General features: G+C 49.2%; 1 protein-coding gene across 1 annotated transcript; it reads right to left on the reverse strand.

Moving 5' to 3' along the window:
- Positions 1-538: 538 nt before the first annotated feature.
- GFOD2 (glucose-fructose oxidoreductase domain containing 2) lies at positions 539-14,373 on the reverse strand. The gene is given in 4 exon segments (XM_030457970.1): positions 539-2,774; positions 10,049-10,078; positions 10,081-10,389; positions 14,290-14,373. Coding segments are annotated over 3 exon segments (1,155 nt in total). The 5' UTR covers positions 10,307-10,389; positions 14,290-14,373; the 3' UTR covers positions 539-1,875.
- Positions 14,374-15,395: the final 1,022 nt, after the last annotated feature.

The raw sequence follows: 15,395 nt of genomic DNA on the forward strand, positions 1-15,395 counted from the left end.
CAGGATCAGCCATACTCTGACCCTTTAAACCCCATCTGTAGATTTGTTTCTGTCACTTTTACCATGTTGAAAGTAAATTAACACCCAAAGGTAAGAATGTGATTTACACACTGAGCAAAGCAAGCTGTCCCAGCCAGGCAGTGGAGATTTTGCTGCTTAGTTGGCATCTTCCAGCAACTTCCAAAATGAGTCAGGCAGAAAAATAAAGATCCTGTTAACCACAGAAGTTGTCATAGGCAGTCTCAGATAGGCAACAAGATCCACCAAACCAGCTGCTCAACAGTGGCAGTCCAAGAGAAACAGCAAAGAGGTGGGAAATAGACCTTCTTGTGAGACATCTGCTAGGACAGCACAGAGCTATCTCCTACTTTTTCCACACCGAAGTTTTCCAGGTGGCAGCAACAGAGCAGAGAAGCAGGGAAGGACTCAAGGGGTGCCGAGTCCCAGCTGTGAGTCTCCTGGTTTTATTTATTAGGATGGTTCCAGCATGACCCAAATCAAACCCAAGCATACAGCTGCGTAAAGAATGCCCTCAACAAACACAACATTTTATTTCTGTAGAAAAAAATACTTTTCAGGAAGGACCAGCTTATGAAACAGCAGTTTGCATGTTAATGTACATAAATACACAGGGTTACAATCTAGTGGGAAATACATTTAAAAAAAGCTTTCAAGTACACAACATAAATGTGATAAAATTAGAATATCCCTTCTGCATACCTGCCTCAGAGAGAAATGGTTTGGAAGCAGAACAAACTTCCATCTCTGATCTGCCAACAGATCTCTCCACAAGCTGCAGGAGGACATGAGGATGGGCAGGACCAGAGGGCTAATTAATATCCAGTGTTTGAGATCAAGAGCAGACTTACCCCAGGACAGTTCAGTTCCTATTCTCTCAACTACCAGGACACATGTAGTGTGACAATTACCCAGCCAGCATGTTAAGGGAGCTCCAAGAGGTATGAAATATCTCCTTACTCCCACCTGAAGGTCCCCCAGAGGTTAATGCTGAACAACTTGGTCACCAGCAACACCTTGGAAACCCTGGGACCCCCAGAGGGATTTGTAACCAGTCACAGAAGTGAGAACGTGGTGGTGCTGCCAGGCAGTAAACACAACTGACAGACACAGAACTTAGAGAAAAAAGCTGCTGGATGCAGGCAGCCTCTTGAGTAGAAGGAATAATGTCTACAGATAGGGTGGAATTGCATAAATCATCACAGAATTCCTTAACATTTTCCTGCCAAGACACCATCAACAGAAAATTCCTATAATCTTTTAAATAAAATATTAATTTAAATTACTTTGAAAGACTTTTGTCACCTGCAGGAAGCCAAAAGGCTGTTCCTTATGTTACAAGCTTTAATCTGTTCCTTCTATTTTTTGTCCTATAGGAGTTTAAAGGCCCCTTACATCACTAAACCCTTTTATAAAATTTTACAAACTGTCGAGTAAAACTTAGTCTCCAAGAGAGAATGAAAATGCATCTGAATAACAAATACTCCCTGATCTTGCTCTGCATGCTCTCATTTTAAAATAAATAAGCAACCTGTGCAAGAGGAGTTGTGTCCCAGTTCTGAGCCATGCAAGGGCAGAGATCCCAAGTGTCACTTCAGCTACTGCAAGTGCAAAGGGCAATTCAAGTTTTCCTACCAGTCTCCAAAACAAAAATTAAACATTTGCAAACCCAGAAACATTTAAAACTCTTTAAACAATTTAAATCAGAACAGCTTCTATCGTAGCATGACACATTTTACAAGTTTAAAAAAACCAAGGAGCTCAGGTTATTAAATAAGAACCTACATATCTTAAAAATAGAGAAGTTTTTTACATCACAGCCAGAAGTGTGAACTGCAGCCTCCCCAAACAGGATGTTCACAGGTTATTTCTCTGAAGGGCCTCGCAGAGGTTCTGATTGGCATCTGGTTCCTCAGTCATCACCTTCACCACCTCCCACTCTCCTGATCTGCTGGATTTCTTGATGGCCTCCACCACGCTCTGCATGTACAGCCCATCTTCAAAAGAGGCTGCCATGCGGACGGGCTCATGGTCCCATGTCCGGTGGTCTTCCTGGTCTTGAAAAGACTGACGCAATGCTCGGACCATGTACACCATTCCCTTCAGGTAGAGCAGAGGGATGTCCTTAAACCCCTTGTCCAAGAGGCCCTCCATGACAGTCAGAGAGTCTGTAAACAGCTGTTCTTCTTCAAGTGCAGTGTTCTTCTGCCCAAACAAGTCTGTCCCACGAGCTATGAGGCGGCCGGCAGACCCAACAACCATGACTTCATGGATGAAGGACCCGGGCATGTTGAAGTTGAGAGTCACAGTACAACAGACACCCTCACTCATCAGCATCTGAAAAAAGCAGAAGTCATCGCTCGTGACGTGGCGGATCCCACTTATAGCTGTGTTCTGCTTCACAAAAGTCTTGAGCAAGCCATGGACCTTCTCTGCTCTCCTGCTGGTGATGTGAGTGAGGAGGTCGATGATGTAGGTGCCCATGGTGTGCAGACCACCTCCCCCCATCAGCTCGTCACAGATCCAGTTGTACTTGTGGCTGAGCAGGCTGCCCCCATAGACTCGCACGTCACAGACCATCACCTTGCCCACGTAGTGCTCTTCCACCAGCTGCTTCATCTTCACAAAGGTGGGCAGGAAACGCAGAACGTTGCCAACGATGCTCATCAGCTTGGGGTAGTACCTGGCAGCTGTGACCATCCTGAAGGCATCCACAGAGGTAGCAGCTTTCTCACAGATCACGTTCTTCCCTATTCCTGCGGAAAAAAATAAGTAAGTAACACAGCACACAAGTGAAGCACACCCCAGAGGTTGTCAAGACAGGGAGATCTTAAGAGTCAGGCTGTCCAGCTGCAGCTTCAAAGGCAAAGATCCGGTAACTAGAATAGGAACATCAAGTGCAGCAAGAATCCAAGCTGCTTCTAAGATGCTCCAGTTGCAGAGCTGGCTGATTCCCACAGTAAGAGGCTTGAAACGAGAGGATTTTTACACCATGAAAAATGAGCGGCCAAATGGCATAACTTGGCATCAAACCAAGATATAATTTCCATACTGTAGCTATGAAATTATTTTAATGCCTGTACAGCCAGAAAAAAACCAAACCAAACCAACACATACCCTGCAGGGAAGAGATTAGCAAAGGAGAGTTTTTATCTTCACTTTGCATTTCACCATCATTATGAATTTATTATTTTAAATAGGTTAATAGAAATGGGACATACAAGATACTTAATGACCTCTGAACAGAACACAAGGATTAGAAACAATGCTTTGGCAGGATTGTTTTAAAAAAACAGTGGTTTTATTGCTGATGAAGTACTTCATCTTGTGCTCCTGAATCAATGTCAGCAGTCAGTATTTAATTTTTTTTTAGTTTAAAGCAGAATTAAAGTAACACAAAAGGGCATCCCAGTGCAAGCTTCCAAAGCAAATCCCTACACCCAGTGCTCTGCTGGTTTTCCCTCTTTCTCCCCTATCTTTACCCTTTGCTCATGCCATGGCTTTACTTTTCCATATACATCTGTGCTGATAAAATAAGTCTCTACACATTTGAAACACAACAGCCAGAAGTATACCTTGAAGTTTCCAGACACTACCTGGAGAAGTCAGACCTGGAGGTCACACCATACTCAAGTTTCCGCCCAAGAATTGATGGAATCACCACACAGGAGGGCAGGGACATCTCTGATTGCTTCTCCTTACCCAGGATCAGCCTGCTCCCTGGTCAGAACACTTGATAATCCCCAGTCACACCAGTACCAGAACTTCAGGGGGCCCTGAAATGGAAAGGGGACCCAGATCCCACCCTGCAGCTCCTGCTCTTGTCACTTCACCTCCTGGCTGCACCCAAAAGGCCTTTCAGGAACCCTCTGAGCTCCCATGACACGTCCCTGGGCCACCTCAGGCAGGGTTCATATGACAGCTACAGAAAACTCTAAGCCTCTATTTCTAATTGCAATGACCAAAATTCAGTCAGATAAGGACAAGACTGCAGTTTTACTTGTCTCTTACAAAGAAATCCCCTAAATAGAGGTGAGTCAACAGAGCAAAGATGAAGGTCAAACTTGTGGGAACATTTTGGCTGCCAATGGGTAACCCCCTATTTTGGGGACCATTTGTGACTCTTATTCATAACCCCTGCTCTGGTCAGCACCCTGCAGGGCCAGCTGAAGCATTTTGAAATCCTTTATTTGCCTTCTCCTTACTCAGAGGTTTAAAACTGCACCGACACCAAGCCAGGTTACATTTTAAAAAAACAGGGAAAAAAAAGCACAAAAGGATCTTCCCAGCATCCTTTAAAGCAGATCTGCAGCTCTCAAAACTGGCAAAACCCCAAACCAGCTCTTGATCCAGGTACACAGGTGGCAGAGCTCACTCAGCAGGCAGTGCCTGGCCAGTGCTGCTTTCCCCTCACCCAACCCCACTGCCCTCCACAGGAGCTGGAGGCACAGAAGCCAGCTTAGGCTGCAAACCTGGCATGGAAATATTCATTCATCTTGGCTCTGTTTCTGGCAGGTTCTTGCCCTGAGTTGGCTCTTCCAGGAGCCAGTCAGTGTCTGCTCTGGGGACCCAGGGCAGAGTGGGCTGAGGCCTCCACTGGGGACAGGGACAGCCACCCCCTCTGAGCTGCCCCTGCTCTGCCACCCTCACCTCAACTGACCTCACCTCACCTCAACTCAACTCACCTCACCTCAGTTTGCCAGTGCAGGCTGAGCTCACACTTGCTTTGGGCTGGGTACACCACACTCCTGGGATAATCCTGCAGGGGGATATCCCCAGGCCACACAGCGAGGACGAGGATGGAGCTGGAGATGGCTCCGAGATCCCTTATCAATGCCATGGCTCAGCCTTCTGCTTCCACAGGCAGAGCAACTTGAAATCTCACCTCATTACTCCTGGTCGTTAATGACCTGAACTCCATACCATAAACCACTGCTGCAACATTTTCTGTTGAGGTCCTCACCAGCCAGGAGACATAAGAGGCACCTGGGGTGCTCCTCAGAGCCCCCAGTTCAGCTCCCCACATGTGCCAGTTCAGCAAAGGAACCTTTCTCTTCCCGAGCAGATGGGTTCAAGCAGCTCAGAGGTGAGGCTGAGCCCAGAGCAGGGGTTGTACTGCTGGGAGGAGGTGAATCTGTGGAGCTGGGTTCCCCCCCTCAGAGTCAGGAAGCAAGGACAGCAGCAGCTCTGCTGATGGAAAGCTGTCCCAGCAACCTACACCAAGGACTGCTCTGCATGGCCCTCAGAGTGAACCCTGGGTGCACATCAGCTGCTGCACACCAGCACTCCAATCAGGCCCTCCCAAGATGATAGAAAGAGACCATCTTCCTCCCTAGAACTTACTTCATTTTGTCCTTATCCAGATGTCCAGGGTGTCTGCCCTCCCTCACAACAGCCAGTGCTGCTGCATGTCCTGAAGATGGACATTTCTCTGCCAGCCCACCCTGCAGGACCACCCTTGAGCTCCTCTAAGTTCCTGGGAAGTGCTGCTTGCTCCCAGTGCTGCTTTTGTTATTGCTGAAGATGTAACAAGGCACCTAACACAAGCAGCTAAGCTCCAGGAAGCTCTGCAGCTCTCCACCAGCTCTTGGGCTTCTCATGACTGGAATTAAACCTGGATGGCTTCAGCCTTCAGCATAGCCCAGAAGGGCAGTGGCAGCTCTGTCCCCAGAGGGTCAGAAGGCTGCCAGCCCCGTGTGGGACACACAGCCTGACCTACAGCCCCTGCCCAAAGCACCCTGCAACAGCCTGATCTCTGCTCCCAGCACACAGGAACCACCCCTCCAGGCAGGTCCACACTTCCCAACAGTGACTGCTAACTCACCATCCAAACTGGAGAAACTATTCTGACCTCTGTCTGTTTAACTGCTTGTTGTAGTAAGAGGGAAGCAAGAGACAAAAGTCACTATTGCCAGGGGTCCTTACACAAACCACCTAACCCACCTAACCTTTTTGTCAGGGGAAAAAGCACCTGATGGATTCCAAGATTTTTCAGATTTAGTAAATAAATTTGACATCTGAAAGCAGGTCTCTTAACTCACATTGATGTAATATAGCCCAATCATGGCTTCACTCAAATACCAGATTCTAAGTGTGTTCTCACCCTAATGAAGCAATCAAAACAAGAGGTAAGATGAGGCGTGTCTGGCAGCAGCTTACATGAGACTATTTTCTCCTACAGGAATCTTAGGTTTCTAGTCAGATCCCCACTGTCCATCAGCAACAAAGCTTTGGCTTCTCCCACAGCACCTTAGCCACACCACATCCCAAACTTGCCATATGTGAAATATTTTACAGCCCTGGGTGATAAAATGCAATCACAGAGCACTCACTGCTTCCTCCTGCTACCAGGCTGATGCTGCCCAGGGACATGAAAGGAGCTAGGGATGGAACAGGCCCCAGCCATTGCCAGGAGCCTCCAGCCTGCCCCTTCCTCCTGGCTGGGGGTCCCAGGGTGCACAGGAGCAAGGGGAAGGGACCCTGCATCCTGATGGGGCCTTGGGAGAGGAAGTATGCATAAAAAGAGGGGAGAAGTGAAGCCCAAACCCAAAGAGTTGGCTCTCTCTGCAATCACCATGCACATCAGCTGAGGACAGGCACTGGGACACCACAGGAAGGACACAGACACCACAGCTCCCTGGTTCCATCGAGGAGGTCCTCGCTATCCCAGGGGATCCCAGGAGCAGCCTGGAATAGGGTGGCAGCACAGGTCCTGCCATCCCGTGTCCCTGTGGGACAGGGTCAGGAGGGGCCATGTGCCACACAGCTTGTGCTGGGCTGGCACAGCCTGCTCCTGGGACAACCACCACTTCACCTCTTTGGCTGCTCTGCCTGGCTATCAGAGCCACAGCTGCCCATCTGACACTGCCAGGAGCAGCTGAAGTGCCACCTCCTGCCCCTTCCCTGCACCAGTTATAATGTTGACTCAAACCATTACATCTCTTTACCGCATGTTCAGTGTCCACTGAACTGCAGCTCCAGTTCTTCTCAGTCCCTGAGCAGCACCAAATCCCTGAGGCTGCTCCTAGGAAGATGCACAACCAGCTGCACACCAGATGTTGCTTTGCTCACCATACGGAGTTGGGAGAGTCTGAGGAGTCCTCCCAAAGAACCTGCTGGTTCAGGAGCCTCCCAGTGAGCTCACTCCAAACCACACTCCTTCACCCCACTTCTTGTTTGCCTATGGTTTGAAAAGACCCACACTACTTGTTCAGAGACAGCATGCAAAGAGCACTCACAGCATGCTTGTTCATCCTGTTTCTAGAGCAGATCTGCCTTTGTCCCAGCCCACAGCAGCGATAAAACCCATCCCGACTCCTTCATAATTAATATCCACATAGTATAATTTGTATGGACGCCACAAAATCAAGGGGTCAAACAATCTACATTGCAAAGAGATCTTAAAAAATCGCAATCAACCAATATAAACCAAGAGACAAATAAAAGGTTCCTCTGGAGCCCCTCCACCAAATGTCTGGTTGGCAGCCAGGCTCAGTGCACACAGCATCATTATCTTCAGCAGCCTGAAGGAATTTTACTCTGAGGACTTCCCATGTTCTACCTCACACACAAACTTCCCATGTTTTACATTCCACTCCAGCCAGGAACTCTGCTCTGTGCTCACACTGCAGAGCTGGACACATTTGAACTGTGGGAGAAGAACGACAACACAGACATTTTGTGAAATTAATTTAGTACCTCCAAGATCAAAAGAAGCACAGATTTTAAAATAGCTACTTGCTTTGCCTGTTGTGGAAATAAACCATAAGATTGCTCTGGTGTTAATTTGCATTGCCCTCTAGGCTTTGATCTGTCTGGTTCATGAACTCAACCCAACATCACAACTTTGCCTCTCATGCCCAAGCTGTGCTCAGGCTCATTTAGGGATGTCTGTCAGTACAAAACATACAAGCAAATTGCACTGCCTGGAAAAACTAGGGCTCTCACTCCTCCCTGCCATACATAAAAATATTGGTGTATTTTAAAATAATAGGAAAAAAAAAAAAAAGGAAGTGTGAAAAATTAGACAGGTAATAATAGTGTATTTTTCAGAACACTTTCAGAACAAACAAACCCCAACAACACACAAGACTGTTATGACTACCCCCCACTTGATCTTTCCTACAGCCCAGCCTCTCAGCTTATAAACACCAATCTATTAAATACAATTCACAGCCAACAATTCCCCCATTATAAATATCACTCCATCAATCTGAACTTTCAGAGAAAACATACTTGCCCCCCTGGGCCCTGTCCTGACTTTGTGTTCCTCCCTAATGCCCAGCCACAGCAAACCCCCCAACACCTGCTGACAATATGTCATGACAGACCCAGCAGTGACTCTATAACCACTGTGGCAAACCCAGAGAGCTGGAAGCCAAGGTCAGCATCAGCCCTGGCTCTGAGATGCCTGCGTCAGTTTGCAGATCAGAATGTTTCAGGGCAGACAGAAGTGAAGACTCAACCACCCTGTGCTCCCTCATCCATTACTTCCCGTTTCAGCTTCCCACTTAGCTGTGCTTCCAGCCAAGTACACAGATCACCTCTATCCTTCTACACCACCTTTATCCCCCTCTCCTCTTCTGGACAATGCCACCCTAGGGGTACCCAGCCTTCAAAGAAAGCAGCTCAATCCATTTCAGTAAATAACTCAGAGAAGGTTCCATCCTCTCTCTTCTGTTCATTTGATCATCACAAGAACTCTTGACATATTTAAAGAGATCAATTCTAACTAGCAGTTCAAATATTAAGAACTCAGAATTCCTTAAATTCAAAGGACAGTACTCTAACAAGGTAAAGAAACAAATCTAACAGTGAAAAAAACCAAAGAACAAAACAAAAAACAACCAAAAAACAAAACCCAAAACAAAAAGAAAGAAAGAAAGAAAGAAAGAAAGAAAGAAAGAAAGAAGGAAAGAAAGAAAGAAAGAAGGAAAGAAAGAAAGAAGGAAAGAAAGAAAGAAAAATAAGCCTGAAATCTCTCTCTGCAAATCTAAGTGGCACTGCAAATGTCCGGCAGAAAGTTGCTTCCTTCCAAAAGGAATGCTTGTAGCAAAGAGTCTGAGAACAACAAACCACCCTGGTTCACATGGGATGAACATTACTCTTCCTAAAATTAACTCCTGTGGACGTCCTGTAAACACCATAAAAATATCACACTCGTTACTTAGAGAATTACACACTCAGCCCCACACTGCACTCTGTGAGAGGACATTCCCTTTACAAACTCCCATGCTGGAGAATTCAGAATCCTCAGGGGGGCCAAGCAGTTGGCTCCCTCCTCCCAGTTTGGGGGGGTTGCTCATCCTGTCCTGGACATCCACACACAGACCATCCTGTGGGATTCCCCCCACTGTCCCAACATCTCCTTCTCCCCCAACAACTGCCCTCCTGCTGCAGGGGGAAGCAGCTGGGACCACCCCAGCCTGCTATGACACAGCTGCTCCTCAGGAGTGGCCAGGACACAGCACTCTGCCCAAAAGCAGAAGCTGCAGAGAATTTTGGTCCTAACTCACCAGGTCCCATTGAGTGCATGCAAACATTTTTTCAAAGACTTTTAACTTTCAAACTTGGCTTTATTTGTGGGAAAACCAAGAAAACAGACCTGAAGAAACCCCCTAAGCCAGGCAAATATCAGTTTCCTATTGCAAAATATGGGAAGATTTGAAATTAATTAAGCAACGTAAGTTGGTTTTGTTTTTTTTAAACAGGCATAAGAACACTCTTCCCCTCATCATCTCTGCAACAGCTCATTTTTATTAAAAGCTCCCCACATTCAGTCTGAAGAAGACATGGAATGTTTTAGCCCAACTGGTTCAAGATTTGCAAAGCTACAAGCAATTATAAGTAATATTTTTACAAAGAGATCTAGGTAACCATTCTCATAGATGGTGCTACCAATTCCACACAAACCCTGTAGCACTGCATTTGTGCATTGGGGCAACCAGAACTGTGCTGGGGTAACAGCTTCAAACTTCAACCTGCCAATGAGCTATGGGGTTCTGGTCCAACTCCAAAGATAAAAATGTACCTAGAGCCTTGACAGCGATCTGCCGGGTCAGGGGGGGGGAATGTTGATGCAAACCAAATCCACATCCTGGTGCAGCAGGACATCATCAGTCCGACTGGTGTAGAAGGAGATGTTCATTTCCTCTGCAAGCTGTTTGGCTTCCTCTTCTGTCTTGCCCCAAAGTGCCTCCACGGAGAAGCCTTCTGCTCTCAGCAAGGGCACCAGCACCCGGGCAGTGCTGCCAGTCCCAAACACACCCACTCCAGGAAGCATTTTCATCCGTGTTCACTCAGCATCAGGGTCTACACAGAAGTCTTCAGTCTCATGTTCAGCTCCTCAGCTTTCCCTCCCATCTGCAGATCCTAAAACATGAAAAGTTACAAGTCAGTTTCAACCAAAGGCATGTTTTGAAATCCAATGAGTCCAGCCCAAATGCCAGCTGCTGTCCTTCACATGGCAGTCAACATTTTCAGGGATTCTAATGAAAAAAACCCAGAACCCTCAAAACTTGCAATCCATACAGAAATCATATTAAGGGAGAGGTCAAAAAAGCCTGCTGCAGGAGGATGGTACAAAAGCAGCTTGACAAAGTCACCAGCATCTCCTGAGCTTCAAAAGTCAGTGTGCATGTACAGAAACACACACAAACATCCCAGGAGAAACCAGAGCCAGCAAGACACAAACTGGGAGTAACAGGAAGCACCCAGGGGAAAGTACACAGAGTCTACTGCACCAGCAGTAAAAGCAATTAGTTGTGATGATGTCAGTCCCTAAATGAGATAAAGGCTTGGGAGGCATCATTGGTGAGAGCAACTGAGATCGCTGCAAATAATAAGCAAGATTTGGGCATATAAATGTTTCTTCCAAACTAAATACACAAACTGAATACAGCTACTTGGAGCTCAGTGGTTTTAGAGCAAATAGTTCAGCCACTCCAGAGAACATGGAGGAAACATTTCCTGTGGGGGAGAGCTTGGTCAGCCTGGGCAGGAGACAGAATGTCAGCCCTTAAAACTGTGATCAAAAAGTGACAGGGCACTCCTCTACATCCACTGTGGGGAGGTAAACATTCCACTCAACTCAGAACAGTCACAAATCCCTCCTTCTCCCCATGCCATTTCATCAAACCTCCCACACCTCGAACAATTTGTGTGCAACCAGCATTCCCTCAGCCTGGCAGTGCCCATACTGACCAGTACTGACCAGTACAAAGCTGCAACCCCACCTGAGCTTCCAGGTGTCTGTGTGGTACACACATGACACTGGGAAACAAACAGCAGTGCTTGTGAATATTTATTTTGCAAAACACACACAACTGTTTACAGATGCAATAAAACACCTGATGAAGTGTCTACTGAACTAATTCAGTATGGTTTTTGCAACGTCAGGTTTGCAGTGATATGGTCATGGTCTGTCTCTAAAAACACGAACAAAGTTCATTTAAAATTTAATTAACTCCTTTTTACCTAACTTGTAGCAGAACACTCAAATAAGGATGGTACCAAATAGGTAAGCATTCACTAAAAGTAAAATATTTACTATTCTAGGTGAAAGTGTAATTTACTGGCAGGAAGGATGCCTTATGTTTGGGCTTGTTTCCTATAAATAACAAATCCAAAAAGCAAGCCTTGCAGCTGGAAGGACAGTGAGTACAACTGCCGAAGCTCTGCTCCCTCACCCATCTCTATGGGGCAGGTGACAAGCTGGAAGCAGAAAAACCACTGGCAGTAAAGCACCACCATCTTCTGAGCAAACACAGACTGAGCAGGGTGAGACAGAGACCAGGTGAGGGTCTGCTTGCTTGCACCAGATGGCACCACCATAGAGTCACAGAGTGGTTTGGGTTAGAAGGGACCTTAAAGATCATCTAATGCCAACATGATGGGCAGGGACACCTCCCACTAGGACGAGGTCCTCAACCATGTCAAAATTACACGACAGAATTTAGAAAAGATTGAAATCTTCAAAAATGCCATTACAAGCACATTGCAGCACTTAACATGGGCAAAGGGGAGACTCCTGCTACTCAGATGAGATGATTTCTGTCACACTCACTCATTTTAAGCTTTACTTTTTTCCATTTTCCATTCAACTGCCTCTTAAGAATCTCAGTCAGGTGGATTTATTTTTTCACTCACTTATTCCCACAGTGTGAGGTGCTGTGGCACCGGTATCATCAGCAGCTACCAGCACAAACCCACCACAGCTCCTGATGGTAAAACAACTGCAGGACAGGAGCTCCCCGGGAGTGCCACAACGAAGCAGAACTCACAGGCCCAGCCCCAGCAGTCACTGGGTCTCGGGGTGTCAGGACATGGGTGACATCCAAGCCCTGCAGCCAGCAGGCTCTGCAGAGAACAGAACTGGCCAGGACTGCTTCAACACCTTCACCTGAGAGCTGTGCACAGCCCCTCATCCCCTCCCCAGCATTTCACCAACTGGAAAGCCTTGGTTTGGCAGGACAGGCACAGTGGGATGGATGTGGATGCTCTCTGAAGGGCAGCAAAAACAGGGTCCTTGCACACAGAGTCACAGAGCACCCAGGACTTACTGGAGTAAACTGGAGCTGTAACAGGAGGTCCAACAGGAGCTTTTGGAAACTGCAATATCACCTCACCCACCTCCCAGACACACTCATGTGCTGGCATTTGAGACATTCCAAACTCGGCCAACCCAGGGAAGCAATCTCAAAATCCACTCCAGAGAGGCCAGAGCTGAGGAGAGAGGCAGCTGTAATTCACAGTCTGCTGAGATTGAACAGAAACCCCAAATGACAGCATTGTGCCACCACAGAAGTCCCCAGGGTCCTGTCCTCTGGAGCTCTACTGGCATTTCTGAGAAGCTGGGGGTGGGGAGAGGCAGAACCTTTTATCACAAAAGTGACCAAAATCTACATAAGCATGAGCTAAGCAAGCAGAGTCCTCAGTCTGAAAAAGATGCAACCAAGAGGGATGTCATGAAATGTCACAAAGCCATGAGTAACTCAGGATGCAGAAAGACCACTTTTGCAAAGACACCCCTGAGGGTCACATCCAGTACAAGTCACTAAGCTGAAAACTAGTGAAAATCATATTTAGCAGAGCATGGAAGCAGCTCTCTGAAAGAAACACCTGGAACTGCAACCAGCACCAGCAAAGAACTGGGTACAATGTTTATGTATTTACTCTAGGACCCACCAAGCCTAAAATGCATGTCAAGAGACACAAATCAATCTCCTTTTCCCAGAGATCAAATAATCAATGCCTGCAGCAGCAGTCTTAACTTATATTTTCAATATTTTCAAAGAGAAGCACTTAAAGCTCTCTAATATTGTTGCTAGCTGCCAGTCCTTTCTCTGGACACAGAACATTTTCATTCTTACTGAATTTCATGGTGAGTTTGAAGCCAAAATCAGCAGTTTTAATCTTTTGAATCTTGCAGACAAAACCAAGATAAGAATCACTGAGGTTTTCACTCTGGGAGAACCAGGACTGGTTTCTGCAGGGACCCCAGGAGAGGTGACAGCGATGCTGGCAGGGAGTGCTCTGGGACCCAGTGAGGTCCCCGCAGGAACCGAGGGGGGGAACTTCCCTGGATCACCCCGAGAGGCTGGAGGTCACCTCAGACGTGGTGTCACTTTCTCCGGTCACACTGCTCGCAGCCTTCTGGCACACAATACCGAACCTCTGTGTGTCCCGCTTCCCCTGCACGTGGTTCAGGTGCCGGTGTCAAACGGACCGACCCGCTTTCAGTACTGGAAGCGCAGCAGGTTGAGCCGTAACCCACAGAAACCCCGCCACTCCCAGCGATCCGTCCTCCGGGCACCCGAGGAGTCGCAGCAAAGGCCCCGGTTCCGGCACTGCTCCACAGGGACCGCCCGAGGGCAAAGGCGGCGACGAGGACCGAGGACCGTGCCAGAGACAACAGCAGCGGGAAAACCCTGCCTGGAAACCCGAGCGGTCCCCAGGGCAGCTCCGCGGTGCTGCACAGCTCGGGGCAGGGCCGCGGTGCTCCCTGCAGAGCTGGGTGCGGGACTGGGGCGGCTGCTCCTGAAGTGCGGACCCTAACGAGGCTGGAACAGGCAGGATCCCCCTCATCCGACCCGACCCGAGCAGCCTCCAGCTCACCTCAGTGGGCCGGACAGGTCAGCCCCCCCGTCACCTCACCGCACCTCACCCCAAGGCACCGGCCCCACCGGGATCCTCCGCGCCCCGCCCCGGCCACACCCGCCCCGCCGCCCCGAGCCGGGGCAGGGTGCCGGGAGCGCTCCGGGCTGCCCTTACCTGCCGCCGGCCGGGAGAGCGGAAGGGGACAGGAGCTGCCGCCTCCACCCCGCCCCGCCTCGCCCCCCGCGCATCCCCGCACCGAGCGCGCTCCCGTTGCCGCTGCTCGCTCCCGGCCCGGCCCGCGCAAGCGCAGCGGTCCCGCCCCTTCCCAAATGGCGGCGCCCGGAGCGGCTTCTCCCGCCGCGTGCAGGGCGGCCAATCCCGGGGCTGCGGCCGAGGGACAGCGCCGGAAACCGGGAGGAGGTGGGCGGGATGGGGTGGGGCCTCATCCCGTGATGTGTCGGCATCCCACGGTGTGTCGTCATCACACGATGTGTCGTCATCGCACCGCCGCGTACCGAGCCTCTGCCACACAGCCGCCTGCCCCCCGCCTTTTCCCTTCCCACTTTGGGGGTGCTTCCCGGTACAAGGCGAACGGGGTCGGAGTGGGGATCCCCGTCCCCAGCGCTCCCCGGGGGGTTAACCGGCAGTAGCAGCCTCACTCCCCCGGTACAGCAGCACCGCGGGGCTGCTCGGGAGCTGCTGCCCGGCCCGGTGCCCACCCGCACCCCAGCGCTCGCTCGTGGGCTCCAGCGTGTCCCGGGCTCTTGGTGTTCTTCCCCAGGGGCAGCACATGGCACCTCTCCTTGTTCAATCCCAGCACGGCGTGGGGCAGAAGGGACCTTTAACGGTGTCTGCCCCAACCCTCTGCAGGCAGCAGATCAGGTTGCTCAGTGCCCCGCCCATCCTGACCTGGAATGTTTCCAGGGATGGGGCAGATACTGCCTCTCTGGGCACCCTGGGACACTGTCTCAATATCCGCGGTGTAAAACATTTCTTCCTAATACCTCACTCTCCCCTCTTTCAGTTTAAAGCCATCACCCTGTGTCCTGTTGCTGCAGGCCATGCCAAAAGTGTGTCCCCATCTTTCTTAGAGGCCCCTTCAGGTACTGAAAGACTGCTGTAAGGTCTCCCCACAGCCTTCTCTTCTCCGGGCTGAACAACCCCAACTCTCTCAGCCCATCCTCACAGGAGAGGTGCTCTAGTCCTTGGATCCTTGTTAGTGTCTTGCTCCCAAGAGGTCCACCCAAAAAAGCCCAGGTACAAGGTATCCAAAGAAGAGC

This window comes from Calypte anna, chromosome 11 (genome assembly GCF_003957555.1).
Source record: "Calypte anna isolate BGI_N300 chromosome 11, bCalAnn1_v1.p, whole genome shotgun sequence".
Classification (NCBI taxonomy): Eukaryota; Metazoa; Chordata; class Aves; order Apodiformes; family Trochilidae; genus Calypte; species Calypte anna.